This window comes from Misgurnus anguillicaudatus, chromosome 6, assembly GCF_027580225.2.
Source record: "Misgurnus anguillicaudatus chromosome 6, ASM2758022v2, whole genome shotgun sequence".
Taxonomy (NCBI): Eukaryota; Metazoa; Chordata; class Actinopteri; order Cypriniformes; family Cobitidae; genus Misgurnus; species Misgurnus anguillicaudatus.
Window position 1 is genome coordinate 11,475,083 of NC_073342.2, and position 19,642 is coordinate 11,494,724.

A 19,642-nucleotide genomic window follows, 5' to 3' on the forward strand; every position below is an offset into this window, starting at 1 on the left:
GAGATTTATAAAGCTTAAACTTTAAAAGTGGACGATTAATATAATGTTAAGTGTATAATAAAAGGGATATAAAAATTAGCTGTTTATTTACTCACCTTTTATCTTCAGTGAAGCAATAAAGAAGATATTTTGCAAAAAAAACCCCATCTGTGATTCATATAATACAAGGCAAAAGATCCGTCCCTTGGAGAGGTCAAAAAGCAGATATATCCAATACAAAAGTAATCTCCATGACTCCTGGTGACATTTTTTGCTGCTTGTGAAGCAAATCTGTCGGTTTTTGCAGGATATTGAACGTTATTTACAACATTATTAGCGTCCATACAGAACTGTGGCAACATATAAAGTGCGCTTTTTACACTCCCGCTCTTTAGGTGGCGCTAAGAGGCTGGTTTTGCCTGCGGTTGGTAAACCATACTCTCTGCGCCACCCACAGATCGGGAGCGTAAGCGCACTTCCTATTTGTCTGCGTTAATGCTTTAAATAAAGTTCAATTTCTTGCAAAAATGGATCGATTTGCTTCACAAGTCATTATGATTACTTCTGTATTGGATATATCTGCTTTGGTAAAACGTGCAGTTGCTGAAACTGATTTTATGTTCATTCATTTTGAAAATTAAAACTTTAATAAGGAACCACCCTTGTTTATTTTTCTCTGCACAATGGTAAGCGTTACACCAGCCAGCTGTTTTTGTTAATTACATAAATAAAGTTTTGCCCATTGCATAAATAATACTTTTTTAAAAATATTTTCGTCCGTCACTATGGTTACAGGCGCCGCGTGTAACTAGAATACGGGTTTGAGGTCGGTCCGGGTACGTTTTATTCATTTGATATCCTATCTGAAATCATGTAAAGAGAAATGGGAACTCGGTTCGTTTTTTCGTTTTTCTGTTTATTTCATAAAATGGAAAATTAGATTACGGCTCGACTTTTCATTTTTCATTTGTGGATTACAAATCAGTAAATAGGTTCTATATTTCATTTACGCCTCTGGTCGGCGCTGAAACGCCCCCTTATCTGATTGGCCAAACCGCGGCCCGGCTTCCTTGTGTCAGGCAGAATAAGAGTCCTTCAAGTTCGCGACGGAAAGCAGGGCTCACTGATAACTCCGCATGATATTTGATGCAGAAATATATTTCTAAACACATTATTAATGCTGCTGTGAAGCTTTGCCTCTAATGTACAAAACTTGAGAGATCGCAAGCGGCCAGCGGCTCGCCGGAGTTTTGCCCATCGTTTTTCCAGCGGACCACCAGCGGCAGCCGCAGAGGTCCGCGCTGGTTTATACCCATAGATGTGTACATATCTATGGTTTATACCAGTAATGTTTGCTAGCTGCCCACGGTCGGTCCGTGGTTCATAATCATTTAATCACGCTAACCAAATGTCTTTCAACACAATAATAAACAATTTACATCAGCAACTGCAAATTTATTATTGTCAGTAAACAGAATAAATATCCAGATGCATATACATTATGTATCAGATGGATTAAAACCAACGTGACTTACAAATAAAAACAACCAGTTTACACTTTTCTGTACCCATGCAAAGTTATCCATGATTTTACATTTGCAGTAAAACATGGTAAATATAAAATCAACCATGGTTTTACAACAATAATAAAGAATAAACATTCTCTTACAACAGCATAGGTTAGAATTAAATTTTAGTAACCACAAACTTTACCATGATTTAAAAATGTATGGTTACCATGGTTTCACTCCAGCATTACTATAATACTACTATACTGCCCTACAAAGCCAAAGCACAGTAACTATGCATTTGGTCAAAATTGAGTTAAAGGTTGAAATGGGTTTTGTGAGATCTGATGTGTCTTGTGACAATGTATCCTGGTTTAATTTGTCCCATCAGAGAAATGTGTTTGACTGGCTGATGTAAAAAACTTTAAGGGCATTTTTCTCAGTTTCAGTGTTTGCGTAGTTACTGCACTTAGCCTTTGTAGGGCAGTATAGTAGAACCACGGCAACAAAACCTTAGTTTAAAAATTGATCTGCAGTTTCACCAAAGTAAAACCATGATAGGGTATATTGTGCTTCACAATACATGCCATTTTAAGAAAATGCATGTGTCAAGGTTACAAAAGATCCCTTAATCAGCCCGAGGTAAGTGTGATACACTGAGGAGCATATTCTGGAAACAAATCAACATTCATTTTACAACAGCTCTAATATAATAAAAGTCATGTTTAGTTAACAGACAGTTGTTATTATTATAGGCTAAATTAGCAGGATTTCAACCCACTTTGTGTTGTTACTATGTCTGTAATATGTAAATTAACAATATTTGGATGATGCAAAACATCATTTTGGCAGAGTATTGATGACAAATAAATGGAAATAAATCATTAAAATTAGCTAAAGAATAAAGAGTAAAAAATGTTTTTCAAATATAAACATGTATTGTATTTGTAACAATATTAAGTGGGTTGAAATTCTGTAGGGTTGTGCTTTGGTGCAGTAATTACAATATATCACATTTGCCAGATGTGTATGTCCATCTATAGAAGCCATCATATATTGTCTTTGTGAGTGTTTACGTCATCTGAAGTCTTCACAAGTAAGAGCTGGATCCAAACTGAGACGTAAGCTGTAGTTATCTTATGAAGTGTATTCTGATGGACAAAAACAGAAAAGCAAAATGAGAAGGATTAGGATTGCTGCTGTTCATATTATTTCAAGCAAAAACTTTTTTGCACTTGACTTTTTATCATTTCATTACTGGAGAACAAGGTCATAAGATGTTTTAGTGTATGTGAATGCTTGTCTTAGAAGAAGTGTTTTTTTTTATTATTATTATTTTTTACTTAGACTGGGAGAGTTTAAAATGAGAAAAAGCCCTGCCTTTTTATTGTATTTTTGTTAAAGAGCAATTATGGTTGCAATTAAGTAAGCAACAGTTTACTGTCTGGGCTTGTTTATGTAGACAAGACCGACATTATCATAGAGACAGAGCGCAACATTTCATAATCTGAAAACCACGCTTACCGGAGACGGTTGGATTGTTTTCCCCCGGTGGGTGTGGTTTTCAAATAATGCGCTGTCTCTTAAATTCCTCCCGTTTTTACTCACAGCCTACACATTAACTGTGAGCATTGCATTGTGACCGAATCTTTCAAACAGGAGCGTCACATTTCCGGCTGACATTAGAGGCATTCAGGCCAATCACAACGTACAGATTAGCTGGCCAATCAGGGACACAGTGCATTTCAGATCGATGAGTTCTGTACAAAATTAATGCGTTTGAGGAAGGGAGGAAATCCAAAGCTATAAAAATGTATGTGTTTTTAACCATAAACCACACAAACACATTGTATTGTACTAAATACACAAAATAACGTTGTTTTTACCAATGAAATTGGATGCACTTTAAATAAATAAACCACAACCTTAAACCTGTGAACAGCAATGTATTAGTTTGAGGTTGTACTTACTAGTTATGAGATTCATAGCACCTTAGAGATGGTTTCTGACAGGTCTGCTTCAACTCTGCTTGCACGGATATCAGCATGGAAAATCTACAAACATAACATGCAATTTGTCACAAAGCAATCAATATTGATTAAAAGGATGTGAAACACTGAAAAGAAAATTATAGTATACAAAATATAACAGAATCTATGTTTATAGGTTTACTTGTTCATTTAATATTGCTCATATGGTGCCACTCACGTTTGGATGTTAAAACCTTCCAAGAATAACTGCAATTAACGCAGAAAAAATGAAATGACAAGACCCATGGTAATATGTTGTGAAAAAAGTACATAGTGAGTTAATACGCTCTCAACCTGCCTGAGTTTACATCTCTGTCTGTGGCTCCCTTCAGAAAATGTTGAAATCTTCAGCTTTTCTTCTATTATAGAGGTTATTTTGTCACTCCTAAAATAAAAGAACAACTTTTTGTCTATATATGTTTACGATAAAACATGTGTTTGTTTGTACTAGTTTCACCAAATATTCACGCTATATGAAAGATATTTTCACTGTTTAACTGTGCAGTACATTGCATATTTTAGGCTAAACAAATTAGCCTACTTCCAATAATGCATTGACAACCTGAACAAAGCTATCACTTCATCTCATTAACACAGGAAGTTGCTTTTTAAAAAGCCAACACTTAATAAACAATGCAAAAGCTATAGTTACCCTAACATTATCACTTTTGAAAAGCGTCCACATGCTAACAGAAGACAAAAAAACATTTCTATGAAGTAAATATTCAACAAACGCGTTTCTGTTACGTGTCAATAATAGTTGTGTGTATTATTTGTGTATTTTGAGGGACTAAACTTACCTGAAAACAGTAAAGAAGCCCGTAAAAAAGAGGAGCTTCGTTGTTGTCGTCAGTCCCGCCTCATGGTGTTGAGATTGAGAAAAGAAGGCTGTTCGACTTCCTGCGTCCCCGCTAGAACTGACAGATGGATGACGTTAAAGTGCCGTGAGAGCGAGACGAAATTACACTTCGTAAGAGTTTTCGAATCGTTCTCGCGGTACTTTGACGTCATCCGGCTGTCGGTTCTTGCAGCGCCGCACGAAGTCGCACAAGTCTAGTGTTTTAAAAAGCACACGCGTCATGGCAAAGTCATACATTGACATAATCACTACAACAATTTAAAATCTCCTCAAATGATTATGAAATCACAAACTCGTTTTGTTGTCTAATTCATATATGTTCACATTACCACGCCTGCACGTGGACTATATTGTATTAAACACTAGGTACTATATCTCTCATTTTTTCCCTGCTGAAAAAGCATACCAGCAAGACCAGCATATGTTGTGTTTTGGTGCTGGTTTGCTAGTGAACACCAGCTAAACCAGCATCAAACCAGCATCAGCACCAGCATTAGCACCAGCTAAACCAGCAACAAACCAGCATTAGCACCAGCTAAACCAGCATTAGCACCAGCATCCCATGCTGGTCATACCAGCATATGTTGTGTTTTGGTGCTGGTATGCTGGTGACCACTAGCTTAACCAGCATAGACCAGCATAATTCCCATGCTGGTTTGATGCTGTTTTTTTCAGCAGGGTTATTCTATCCTTAAAATTCTTTTAAACTGAAATATTAAAAAAATGTATGTATTTCGTTAAATAAGCCCTATATGCAGTCTCATGTTATTTTCATGTATTTTCATAAAATTATTATAATTCTTAGTTTCAGTAGAAACCTAGCGGTTTGCCACTGCAACGGTGGTCCAGCAGCGGCAAGCCGCTGGTGGCTTGCCACCCAAGAAACGCCGGCATAATCACAGCATAATCAGCCGCATCCTGCTTACACTGTAAAGATAGCGTTATTTAAATTTACATATTTTAAATTTTGTATTGACCTATAGGCTACTAATTGCATGCAGTCAGTGGAGATTCATAATTAGACGGGTGAGATCAAAACTTGGCACAGAGGCTTCGCGAGAGAGTTGGTGAGCATGGAGTGGGGCTGAAACGCGTCTGAAGGGGGCCGCACACCGGACGAGAAGCGCCATTAAAAATCAAACATTATTTTCTATGAATGTACACACACCGACGGCAACTGACGGTGGCTGTCCGCTGTGACATAACTGTAAATATTTATAAATTCAACACTTCTGAGAGGCGCAGTTTCCTCTGCTGCTGATTAAAACCCGTTGGCTCTGTATTTTTTAAATTACTAAATGTTTGATCTAAATTTTTTGCCTACATTTACTCAATGTAATGTAAAATGTAATGTAAAAATGTTTCACCAAAATGTTAAGTAAATCATAGTTAAAGTTAGGCGTGAAACTTACTCATTTTTTGTAAGTTGAAGATAGATACAAATAAAATTAATTTGAAATTAGCAATAGGCTACAGTTTTAAAATCTTATATAAGTGTGACATTTACAAATATATTGATTCAAATGTACAAGAAATATTAAGGATATGTTATTCATTAAAAATAATATGTTAGTTAAATACTTCTTTTATTTGATATATACACTTTTTTGGTATGTACGTTTTAAACACAAAAAAATTTGTAGTCATTTATTTTGGTTTGCCAAACCCCCCTAAGTGACATTTTATTAAGATAATTTAATCATTTATTTGAGTGATATTTACAAAGCCACTGAATCATTTTGTACAGTGCCGGATTTAAAAGAGAGACTGTCTTTAAAATCCGTATTAACACATTGAAAATATTAAATAAATTGTGTTTTTATTGGAATGTTCAGTTGTTTTTATCTAGGCCATTTTCATGAAAATTGTATTCCTTTAATTACTGCGGAACAATTAAATAACAGATGCATAGGAGCAGACAAATGCATATAGGTCAGTCAATGCAATAGAAAATAATGTGCAAACACTTGATTTCAATTTTACAAAAATGCATGCAAATAAGCTTGTTTTAAGAATTAAGATATCCTCACAAAAGTGTTTATGAATGCTGATACCCTGTTTATGAATGCTGATCCCAAATGCATAGTTACTGTGCTTTGGCTTTGTAGGGCAGTATAGTAGTATTGTAGTAATGCTGGAGTGAAACCATGGTAACCATACATTTTTAAATCATGGTAAAGTTTGTGGTTACTAAAATGTAATTCTAACCTATGCTGTTGTAAGAGAATGTTTATTCTTTATTATTGTTGTAAAACCATGGTTGATTTTATATTTACCATGTTTTACTGCAAATGTAAAATCATGGATTACTTTGCATGGGTACAGAAAAGTGTAAACTGGTTGTTTTTATTTAAGTCACGTTGGTTTTTATTGCATCTGATAAATAATGTATATGCATTTGGATATTTATTCTGTTTACTGACAATAATAAATCTGCAGTTGCTGATGTAAATTGTTTATTATTGTGTTGAAAGACATTTGGTTAGCGTGATTAAATGATTATAAACCACGGACCGACCGTGGGCAGCTAGCAAACATTACTGGTAACCAGCGCGGACCTCTGCGGCTGCCGCTGGTGGTCCGCTGGAAAAACGATGGGCAAAACTCCGCCGAGCCGCTGGCCGCTTGCGATCTCTCAAGTTTTGTACATTAGAGGCAAAGCTTCACAGCAGCATTAATAATGTGTTTAGAAATATATTTCTTCATCAAATATCATGCGGAGTTATCAGTGAGCCCTGCTTTCCGTCGCGAACTTGAAGGACTCTTATTCTGCCTGACACAAGGAAGCCGGGCCGCGGTTTGGCCAATCAGATGAAGGGGGCGTTTCAGCGCCGACCAGAGGCGTAAATGAAATATAGAACCTATTTACTGATTTGTAATCCACAAATGAAAAATGAAAAATCGAGCCGTAATCTAATTTTCCATTTTATGAAATAAACGGAAAAACGAAAAAACGAACCAATTTCCCATTTCTCTTTACATGATTTCAGATAGGATATCAAATGAATAAAACGTACACGGACCGAGGTCGGTTGCTCGTTCATACAGGCAGTATTCTATTTGAGTCTTTAATTTGCTGTCTGAACAGGACACTTCCAGACTCACACCTGTATGTAAATACGGTTGTCACTCCCGAAATTTTGTCGTGTGAACGCACCCATAGAGAACAATTTAGTAGATTATTTTAATGCATTCTTTGGCACCTTTATATGACTGTGTCGAGTAGTGATTAAAGTAGGGACAGTTGTTTGGCACTGAGAGTTTTTGATATATACATTTTGTACAAAATATCTTCATAAGGGGCTGTTATCTGCAGGTGTTTGAGCATCATCTGTGGTCAATCTGTGCACAAGCCAGGAGCGAGTGATTTAATACACAAATAAAGATTTATAGATATAAATCAAATAAATATTTATAATTTTATAGATGAAGATTTATAAATGTAATCTTATTTGACTCAGTTGCTAAATCCTGCAATTTTCATTGAGAATAACAATTTCATAGTTACTGTTGTTACGGTTCTGGTATGAGACCAAGGAGAGTGATGACGAGGAGTAGAAAATTAACAACACAAAAGGCATAGTATTCACTTCACATCCAAACCATAACTTATAGTAACACATAACAGATTGTGACACAAAGGAGAACGGACATCAACACTTTACAAATGGCAGACTTATATACCATTTCAGGTGATTGTGTCAGGTGACAGTGATTAACAACAGGAATCCCAACCACCACAGTGGGCACTGGACTGGGTACAGGTTCGCCAGTGGGCACTAGAAGCAATTAGCTTTCATTATGTACAAGTTCACCAGCGATGTGATGGTCGCTTTTGAAACACTGCTTCATGAGCAGTGGCGGTTCGTGACTGCTCTTCCGAGGGGCGCAAATTAAAAATATATGTTCGTACTGTCGTGTGTTGCCAGTGTTTTCAAAAATTGTGTTTGTTGCGCATCACATGCGCATCACATCACGTGTTTTGTCAAAAATAAGTGCCTACTGCACACGCATCAAAACCGTTTATGATAAGAAAGACGCTCACGTTCACAAAATACACACAAGACACTTCCTTAACACTAAACTCTGATTACACATGAGATTATGCGAGTCACTACCATTTTGTCTACTTTTTGTTTATAGACAGATTTAATGACAAACATGTGCATAATTAAAAAGTTAGTTAGTTTAATGATTTGTTTGAGTTAGTTTAATGATCTGTTTGCACTAAATAAAACTAAATATACATAATACACTTTTATTTATGGTTTAATCATGTTAAATAATTTATTTTGCTTAAAATCTAATTTTTCTAGAAAATTCTTGCTATTTTTGTAAAAAGTGTAAAATGTTTGGTGTCGTGGTGTTTCGAAAGCTTCGAAAAACTGAATCCATTTGCGAATCTTCGAAAAGCTTAGTTTCTCCCATCACTACATAACACAGTTCGGGTGGCAAAGAGGATTCAAAAAAACAGTTCACTAGTATCTATAAATGTATAACTACTCACAGGGACACAGTGGTGTTACTGGACGAAGTTCAAAGTCAATCAATAGTTCATCTTTAGAGTCTTGTGAAAATAGTTTGAACCTTGTGGAGACTCAGAGAGTATCGCACTTACGACGATCAGTAGAGCAAGCTGGATACTCGCAACATTTAGGAAAGCGAGCCCACCACTCGCAACCATCAGGAGAGCGAGCCGGATACTCGTGACAATCATGAAGGCAAGCCGGACCCTCGTGATGATCAGGAGAACGAGCTGGAACTGGATGAATTTAATTTGCTCTCAGGAACAATATCAACCTTGAAATTACAGCCATTAAATTGAAAAACATAATGTAAGAAATCCATAAAATGTAAATAGCATTGATCTGGAGAAACAATCATTTGCAAATAATCATCTAGCGCCAACCGAAAGCAGTAATTAAGGTGTTATCACTCCAGCTCACCAAATGTGCATTGTACATAAAATCCTCAATATGTTCCTTCAGAGGACATCCATCTTGGTAGATATTGTAGAGTACATAGTCCTCTGGGGAAATAGTGTTGTAGTTGTTGATCCGTTTTTCTGTGATGGGAAAGAGAACAAGAATGTAACAACTGTAAAAGAAAACCCATGTTTACCCTTTTAATACAAGCCTGTCTTTTGGGTTAAACACAAGTCTTTTACTATAGTATATGTTGTATGTAATTAGGAAAACAAAAAATAAATCTTTGTTTCTAATTGTTCTCAATCTATCTCATAGTCTTCTTTCTTAATTATTATTTTCAGTGAGAGGAGATGACATATCTGAAACAGTCTCTGTGATGAGTTCTGGTTCATTCAGATCTCGGTCAGTTGGAGACAACAGTTCAGTTTTTGCATCATCACGCTCAAGAGATGAACCTATCAACTTTGGAGGTGGATCAAGTAATAACACAGTATTAATTTAGTAAATATAATTTTTAATTATTTGAATGCAGTGACCACCAATGAACTATTAGTCTGACAAATCCCCATTACAACCAATCACAGATGTGTCTGTTGAGCATTAATGTTACAGCCAATCAGAGATATTGAAATGAGTCATCAGTGGAGAAGAGGTTTGTTTATGCACACTCGGCTTACTGAGTTTATCATAAACAATAGTAGGGCTGCACGATAAATTGCATGCGATACCACGCACATCTCCTCAGTAATGCTGGTTCCTTGATTAGTAGTAAATCGCCACCAGCTGTTTTCAGATGGAGCGGCATTTACTACACAGATCTGTAGTTCACTGACAAGCTGGGCCATATTGCCCGGATTCTCAGTATAGATTCCTGCTATTCTGGTAAGCTCCCGTTCTTTGTGTGTTTTTGAAGCTTTGATTGTGTTTACAGTGCGCAATATAACATGTGTTCATGTTTCACGTGTAAAAAAAAAATGCGCTATTTTTCCACACAACTTACTTATCTGTATCCACTGTTTTCCCTGTCCTAAAAACGAGCTGATGTCTTCCTTGTTCTATGAAGTCCCTCCTTCAGAAATACGTATTGAGTTCTGATTGTGTAGTTTGTTTAGTGTGTTGTGATTTGATAGCAGCTTAGCTTGCCGTTAGCTTAACTGACGACTGACGTATTCCTGTGGGCGGAGTTTAGTCAAAAAACTGTTCTAGTGACGTCATTAAAGCAGGAAGTAGAGGGCTGTAGTCCAAACCGGCTGTTCGTTGTAGGCTTTGAAAGGGGAATTTGGTTAAAGAAAATATATCGCCTCGCAGTGAACTTTGAGCTTTATCATTTTGTAGGTATTATTTATGCTATTATAGCAACATTACACAATATAGGGTTTAAAAAATGGGATCAGAAAGAACATGACCTTTAATTATAAGCTTTGTTATGATACCCTGCCATAGCCTACTCAATAGTAAATAATATACAGAATCAACTTTAACATTCTGTTACCAAAGTCAAACATAAAAGACTGCTGTGTCGTGGTTTTTACCCAAGATCTCACTGGGATCATAATGTACCAAAACATAATGATAAAAACTTGTACAGCACAGACAGTGTGACTCGGGCGTAGGACGCTCTTGTCTAATATAAGTTATTATGTTGATTAATTGAATAAAAACATGACAAAATTCCTCTAAATATGATGCTGGTAAAAAATGTTTTCTTACTATCTAACAGTCTTATTTTAATCATTATTTTCAGTGAGAGGAGATGAGATGTCTGATAAAGTCTCTCTGGGAAGTTCTGGTTTTGGTTCGTTCAGATCTCGATCAAGTGGAGACAGCAGTTCAGTTTTTGCATCATCACGCTCTAGAGATCAACCTCTCCACTTTGCTGATGGATCTTCACACTCCACTTCTGAGTCTGAGGAACATTCAGGAATCAAAACAACAAAGAACCCAGCCAGGGTCTTGAGTTTTTTAAGAAGAGGCAAACAGAATAAATAAGGAGAAAAAAGAATCTGTAATGCTGTTTTTCACCTAAAATTAATAAAATAAATTGTCCCTAACTTAACATAAATTCTGTAATAAAGAGCTTTCCATCCATCTAAAACCCCCAAAATTTTCCGTAAAATTGGCAGACAGGCTTCTGTGTGAACAGAAATACGTCCCCATAAATGTTCTAGAATCTACCCGTAAAGAGGACCTTGTTACATTTTTGGAAAGCATTCTATGTAAACAAGACGCAGAAACAATGCCGCAAGAGGAGTGCTGTGGTGAGGACGCAGTGTCATTTCAACCAGAAGTTATGATTCAGCACTTTGACACCGAGTTTAAAAGCAGTTCAACATTCACAATGAGAAATGTTGGCAAACTGGACTAAAGCAGAGATCAGGGAGCTCGTCACTATCCACGCTAAAGCAGAGATTATTCACCAGCATGACAGCGTATCACGCGCTCCTTATGATCTTCGTCATAAACTAAAATGCATTTGTGTGGTTTTATTGAGAGAGAAATCACAGATAATTAGCAAACTTCAGACACTCTGGAAATAATACGTCACGTGTCTTTACAGGATCTTTACGGTATCATGTGTGAATGCCCGCACGGATTCTGAAAAATCATTGGCAGTGTGAATGATCCAGGACAAAACCTGTATACATTTTCTGTATATTTTTCATTTAGAACCATTTTTCTGTGTATCAGACGGTATTAACATGAAATTGTTATGGAGTAACTTAATTTGTGAGGGTTTTGGCATTCATAAACTTCAAAATTCACATCCCCTCTTCCAGTCAATTCAGCCTTACAGGATTTAAAAATGTCAGATTCACAACAGTAGACAAACGTCTTAGGGAAGGGAATGAAGACATCACGTCAGTGACAGATGAATCGGAACTCGCTTAGAGAAACCAATATTCTTTGTGTGTCTAAAAAAGAGCCAATGAAAATCGACATGCAGTATTTGTATCTGCTGTTTTTTATTGAGGAGCCGAACCTGGGAGACCTGGCAGTGGTCAGCACCCCTCAATGACAGTAATTACTTTCGGGGCTTGACTGAAAACATTCGGGGCTGAAGCCCCGGCAAAATCGGCTGGCGCCGCCCCTGATGATATCCCGGGAGATTCCTGGAAAAACGGGGAGGTTGACAGTATGATCTTCACATTACACTTCTGAGTGTGAGGATCATTCAGGAATCGAAGGAACAAAGAACCCATCCATGATCTTAAAGTTATTAAAGAGTAACTACTCCTGGTCAGACCCTGACTCCACCCACTGGCAATATTTGAAAAATGCAAGAAAAGTGGGAAGATACCAACGGAGATAGAGGGGACGAACTAAACTCGTAAAAAAGTGTGTGTTGAGATTGTAACAAGGGCGTGGTGAGCTTGAACCTGCTTACCTCACAAGGTATTTTTTGGACCCAACATCCAATGGGAAAATTCAACTGCAGTAGCCACCGTTCAACCTGAAGATGGAAGCACTAAGAAGTTTTTACACCATATTTTGTAGTATTGAAACACTTTATATCCAAATGTCAAAAAAGTTACTAAAATCAATGAACAGCACTAATAAAGTGCCATTCTTACAGATCCTTAACAAAAAAAGTTGGTTTACGGTTTAGTTACTCTTTAGCAATAAATGAACAAAATAATGCAGATGAAATTAAAGAAATGTAACGCAATTTATAATGAAGAAAATAACACATAAAAAAGACAAATTTTGAAAGATAAAATAACAACAAAATACATTAAAATGCATTAGTTATATGGTTATACATTGATTTGCATTTTAACACAACTTTTTTTATTTTATTCAAAGCAGTTGCACCCTTTGACTTTCTGGTTGCACCACCTGACCTCTGCAATAAATTTACATTTATTAGACTTCTACTTGGATGCTGGTATAAGCTTTTGCCTGTGATATCAACTATACATTTTTTGAAAATAGAATTTTTTCTATGTTTTAAATTGGTTGTACCACCTGACACAGAAAGGGTACCAGCTTACTAGTTAGAGTAAAGTAGCTTTCTTCACTATTTAAGCGTAATCCACAAACTTTCATTCTGCCATAAAGACCACCTAGGATGGAAGATTTGATATCATGTTTACAGTTTATACGTGTTAACTTCTTAATAAAAGGCCTATGACTGTGATTGTGGATATATTTGTTTTCAGGATGGGTTTCAAACATAAAATAATGCCAAAGTATACCACTTTAACAGTTGTTTAGGACAGGTGCCCCGCCTTCCATTTTATAAGTTTGAGATACCAAAAGAAAATGAACATTAAACATTAACAAGACTTTATCTTTACAAGAAAAACTAAAAGTACAGCATTATGCAAAGTGTTTCTAGGAACCAAAATCAGAAAAAAATGTAAAAGGTTGCTGAGGATTTCTGGTTCCCAATGCTTGTGAATGCTTTGCATGAGGCTGTTTATTAGCATTTTATTCTGTAAAGACAGACTTACTAATGTTTAATACTATTTCTTCTTTGAACAAACTGTTTCCAATATATTTTTTACAGTGTATTCATTATTAAAAATACTTAAAAGTGTATACAAATAGAATAAAGTGAGATGTCACAAATGTATCAAGTTACTTTTATAGTACATAATGCACCCTGACACAAAAATACTGTCATGTCATTGACCAAAATTTAAAGCCAAATGTGAAAAGGATTTCACTTGTCAAAGTGACGCTTTGGGGAATGATATGGCAACGCCCCATACAACCAAGTGCCTTTTGTATATTGCAATGACTCCAAAAACCTGAATATCTGCTTTAAAAACAATTACATATTTAATCATTTCAAGTCACTGATGTATTGTTCTTTTTACCATTATACCTCAGTCAGATCTGATATGCTTTCTGATGGTTTATTAAGTCATAGAGTTACAGCATATTTAGTTTGTCTGTTTTCTGTTATAAACATCCCAGACAGCACACATACATCCGGCCGACGTTGTGCCGACTTTCAAAGTTCCATCGGCAAGATGTCGCTCAGGGAGCGTTTGCTAATTGGGAAGGTGTCGTCTAGATGTCGGCATCTCGTCGCAAATGCCCTCGGGCCGATGTTTAAAAGATGCAATTTCAGCCGCTCTGCAGGGGTTTTACCGGGCATTTATTTATTAATTTAAACCTTTATTCATACACACTTATTCAGAATAATGTGCTTCTGTGCAATAATAACTAAGAACAAGTACACCACTGTCAATAACAGTTGCAAATTTATTCATTTGACAAATAAAATACATAAACAACTTGGATAAATCAGTAACAGAATATTTAGATGTGTCACACATAAATTACATATTCTGTAACTATTATACACTGCTATACTACTGTGTAAACGTTTTTAAACACTTATTTCTTATACCCTTCAAAATAATATACTCTTAAGGTGTATGATTCAATTACGTTTGTGGACAAAAATAGTCTCAACATATACATTTATTTCAATTGAGAACTAAAATTTTATTTAAAACTTTTTTTCAAATTACTTGGACAAAATAATAAACAAGTAATTCAAGCCCATAATACATGGAAATTTCTTTAAAAATATCTTGGGGTGAGATCTCAAAAAATTACTGAAAAACCCAAGGGTATATTTCAAATTCTAGGCAAAGGGTGGATGCATTTGAAATGCTAAAATATAACAGTTTGGATTTCAGAAGTTTTAGTCTCAAGATAATTCACATATGTTGTACAAATGGGACACAGCCTGTGAAAACCCAGCAAAGTATTTCTTTGTGACTTACTGTTTTCTACATAAAAATCATCCTACACAATACAGAAAACATTCTCTGAAAATATAATCTTGACATCTTCAATACTGACTGAGTAAGGTCCTGCCAAAGACTGAACTCAATGTTAAATCAGTAAATTCAAACTTTAGATGTCATTAGATTAGTTAAGACAGTAGCCTGGATTTCATATACAAGGTCACATATTTGTGTATCTTCGAAATATATTGCAAATAATAATGTGCATGTACATAACAAAAACATTAAATCATAAAACATCCTCGTCAGGTCTTCTGTCTTTGTTTCCTACACTTGTCTGCAAGCAGCGCCTTTAAACCTTAGAGGTTTCTCTTGGTTGCCTTTGTTTCCCGCCTTTTAAACATCTGGACACCACTTCTTCCTCTCCATGGTTCCTCTTTGTTGCTTTAGGATCACCTAAATGGAAACATCCAAAAAATGTATTAATCATACGATTGTCAGGATTTGAGAACGAATGAACCCAGATGCAAACGATGTCGGGGGAAAAACACACACAAAAAAAACTTTTAGACAAAACAAAAGCCCACGAGGGGGTACATAACATAAAACATAACTCTGACAAATAACACTAATACTTGACTTGGTAACTAGACTATAAATGTACACGCAACACAAGAAACAGCACACAATGAACCTGCACAGAACTAAAGATACACTGACATTAAATAGAAGAAACCAAACAAGATAACGAGCGGGAACAGGTGATGGGAGAAAACCAATGATTACTAATAAGCAGGAGAACGAGGGGGCGGGGTCATAAGACAAGACACCGGAGGCACAGGCCACACAAAAACAAGGCATGAACCTCCACATAAGGCCTGGGACTGCCAGAACTCTGCCACCATGACAAAATACAAATATAACATAAGACTTCAAGGCAGAGTCCTGACAGTAGCTCTCCCTCAAGGGACGCCACCTGGCGTCCCAAAAGGGAACACACAAGACAAGAACATAGGACAGACAATAAACATGACAAGACTAAGAACACATCAGAATGAAACATAACAAAAGGTGCCAAAAACAAGATAAAATACAAAACTAAACACACTTAAGTCCATGATGTAATCAGAATATTGTCCAAGGGGGTGCAGGGCGAGGACGCAGCTGTGGCCACGCCGACCTCACTGGGTTCGGCCGCTCAGTCACCAATAGCGCATACTGGGTCAACGGGGCAGAATGCGCAGGACGGGTCAACTGCGCGGAATGCGCGGGCTCTGGCTGTGGCTGCGCGGGCTCCGGCTGTGGCTGCGCGGGCTGCGCAGGCTCTGTCGGCGGCGCGGGCTTGGCCATCCCAAAAGGAACCCAAACAGCGGCCAAGCCGAGGATAGGGCCGAAAGAGACCGTCAACTAGTGATGGGTCGTTCGCGAACGAGCGGCTCTAAGAGCTGATTCTTTGTAGCGCACGAGCAGAGCCGAATCTTCAGACGCATGCAGGGGAGCCGGCTCTTCTAAGGGAGCCGAGCCAGAAGAGCCGAATCTATGAAAAGAGCCGGACTGCCATCACTAAAATGTAGAGCCAGCGCTTGAGCCGAAAGAGCCGAATCAATGGAAAGAGCCAGACTGCCCATCACTACCGCCAACTCCTTAAGGTCCGGATCCGAATAACAAGCGGCTCTCCATAACTCGGAGTAGACTCGCTCACGGCTCCTCCTGATCAGCCAGTCTGGTACTGGGCGGACTACGACGGGCTGTAGAAGCCACACAGATGGTGAAGCAGTTGACCCCGACACCGTTGCTGGGTTCAGCTTTGGCAGGTTCATTCTGTCAGGATTTGAGAACGAATGAACCCAGATGCAAACGATGTCGGGGGAAAAACACAAAACACTTTATTTAGACAAAACAAAGCCCACGAGCGGGTACACAACATGAAACATATAACTCTGACAGATAACACTAATACTTGACTTGGTAACTAGATTATAAATGTACACGCAACACGAGAAACAGCAAACAATGAACCTGCACAGAACTAAAGATACACTGACATTAAATAGAAGAAACCAAACAAGATAACGAGCGGGAACAGGTGATGGGAGAAAACCAATGATTACTAATAAGCAGGAGAACGAGGGGGCGGGGTCATAAGACAAGACACCGGAGGCACAGGCCACACAAAAACAAGGCATGAACCTCCACATAAGGCCTGGGACTGCCAGAACTCTGCCACCATGACAAAATACAAATATAACATAAGACTTCAAGGCAGAGTCCTGACAGTAGCTCTCCCTCAAGGGACGCCACCTGGCGTCCCAAAAGGGAACACACAAGACAAGAACATAGGACAGACAATAAACATGACAAGACTAAGAACACATCAGAATGAAACATAACAAAAGGTGCCAAAAACAAGATAAAATACAAAACTAAACACACTTAAGTCCATGATGTAATCAGAATATTGTCCAAGGGGGTGCAGGGCGAGGACGCAGCTGTGGCCACGCCGACCTCACTGGGTTCGGCCGCTCAGTCACCAATAGCGCATACTGGGTCAACGGGGCAGAATGCGCAGGACGGGTCAACTGCGCGGAATGCGCGGGCTCTGGCTGTGGCTGCGCGGGCTCTGGCTGTGGCTGCGCGGGCTGCGCAGGCTCTGTCGGCGGCGCGGGCTTGGCCATCCCAAAAGGAACCCAAACAGCGGCCAAGCCGAGGATAGGGCCGAAAGAGACCGTCAACTAGTGATGGGTCGTTCGCGAACGAGCGGCTCTAAGAGCTGATTCTTTGTAGCGAACGAGCAGAGCCGAATCTTCAGACGCATGCAGGGGAGCCGGCTCTTCTAAGGGAGCCGAGCCAGAAGAGCCGAATCTATGAAAAGAGCCAGACTGCCCATCACTACCGCCAACTCCTTAAGGTCCGGATCCGAATAACAGGCGGCTCTCCATAACTCGGAGTAGACTCGCTCACGGCTCCTCCTGATCAGCCAGTCTGGTACTGGGCGCACTACGACGGGCTGTAGAAGCCACACAGATGGTGAAGCAGTTGACCCCGACACCGTTGCTGGGTTCAGCTTTGGCAGGTTCATTCTGTCAGGATTTGAGAACGAATGAACCCAGATGCAAACGATGTCGGGGGAAAAACACAAAACACTTTATTTAGACAAAACAAAGCCCACGAGCGGGTACACAACATGAAACATATAACTCTGACAGATAACACTAATACTTGACTTGGTAACTAGATTATAAATGTACACGCAACACGAGAAACAGCAAACAATGAACCTGCACAGAACTAAAGAGACACTGACATTAAATAGAAGATACCATACAAGATAACGAGCGGGAACAGGTGATGGGAGAAAACCAATGATTACTAATAAGCAGGAGAACGAGGAGGCGGGGTCACAAGACAAGACACCAGAGGCACATGCCACACAAAAACAAGGCATGAACCTCCACATAAGGCCTGGGACTGCCAGAACTCTGCCACCATGACAAAATACAAATATAACATAAGACTTCAAGGCAGAGTCCTGACGGTGATCACATTTTTATATATAAATTTAGGTGCCTATGGCAAACATGAACAATCGTGTATATTGGATAGATAATCAAAAAGGTCCACAAAGCATACAGTACTTTATGTAAGCATATAAAACAATTGGTCTACTGTGCTGTTGCATTCCTGAATGTGTCTGGCTGTGCATTATAAACAGTGTTAATTCTTCTGTGCATCCTGAGCTATACTTAAAATGAGTGCTATAGAAGGAATTAATGCAAATGTCTTGAAAATTATACACTTTATTGTTAGAGATATCTAAAGATAACAGTCACCCACTTGCTTACCACCAAACTGTGTTGAACAAGTGCTTGCATCAGTGTTCGTGTAATCAAGTAAAGTATAACCTTATTCACACAGCATTTTTGTCCCTGAAAATATCCGTAAAATTGACAGACAGGCATTTGTGTGAACGCATACATGTGCTGTAGATGTTCTGGGATTGTTTGAGGAAAGAGGACCTAGTAACATTACCGTAAGATACCTGGAAAGCCCTCTTTGTGAATGAGATGGAGAAACAATGGCGTAGGGGGCGTGTGGTAGTGAGCAACATGAAGTTCAGCTCTTTAAAACAAGGGTTTTACAAAGGTCGGCAAATTGGACTGAAGCAGAAATCAGGGAGCTTGTCACTATCCACGCTGAAGCAGAGATCATTTAGCAGCATAACAGTTCTAGCGCATCCGGCGCTCACATGAGCTTATATTAAACAAAATGCATGTGCGTCATTGCACTCCATTATAGTCTTATCATAAACAAAAATGCAGTCTTCTGCAGAGAGAAATAACCAATAACAAACAACCTTCAGACACTGTGAATAAAACCTATCAAGTGCAGGACTTTAAACACATCATGTGTCTTTACGGCATAAACACAGATTCCGGAAAATCATTGGCAGCGTGAATGAACCAAAAATCAAAGGGTAGTGGACCAAGTTTAAATATAATATGAATGGGCTCTTCTTCAATGTATTGTGTCTAACAGATACCAAGTAGCAAAGTTTGTCTCACCTGTGGGCCACAACACTTAGTTCTGTCCTAGAATACGCATTAGTTCTCGGTCTAGATCTCATCCAAAG

The 19,642-nt window shown here is 38.3% G+C and overlaps 1 protein-coding gene and 1 long non-coding RNA gene across 2 annotated transcripts in view; one reads left to right on the plus strand and one right to left on the minus strand.

The window, feature by feature from the left end:
- The window catches only part of LOC141364205 (GTPase IMAP family member 8-like), a 153,227-nt gene extending 139,785 nt beyond the window's left edge, over nt 1–13,442 (plus strand). Inside the window, exon 6 of the mRNA XM_073868293.1 lies at nt 11,049–13,442. Within this exon, the coding sequence (XP_073724394.1) occupies nt 11,049–11,293 (245 nt within the window). The 3' untranslated portion in view covers nt 11,294–13,442. The remainder of the gene's footprint in view (nt 1–11,048) is intronic.
- LOC141364290 (uncharacterized) lies at nt 1,225–4,411 on the minus strand. Its single transcript, XR_012369994.1, has 4 exons — nt 4,318–4,411; nt 3,816–3,902; nt 3,458–3,541; nt 1,225–2,638 (listed from the first exon to the last, which is right to left on the minus strand). It is a non-coding gene; the product is annotated as an uncharacterized lncRNA (long non-coding RNA).
- Nucleotides 13,443–19,642: the final 6,200 nt, after the last annotated feature.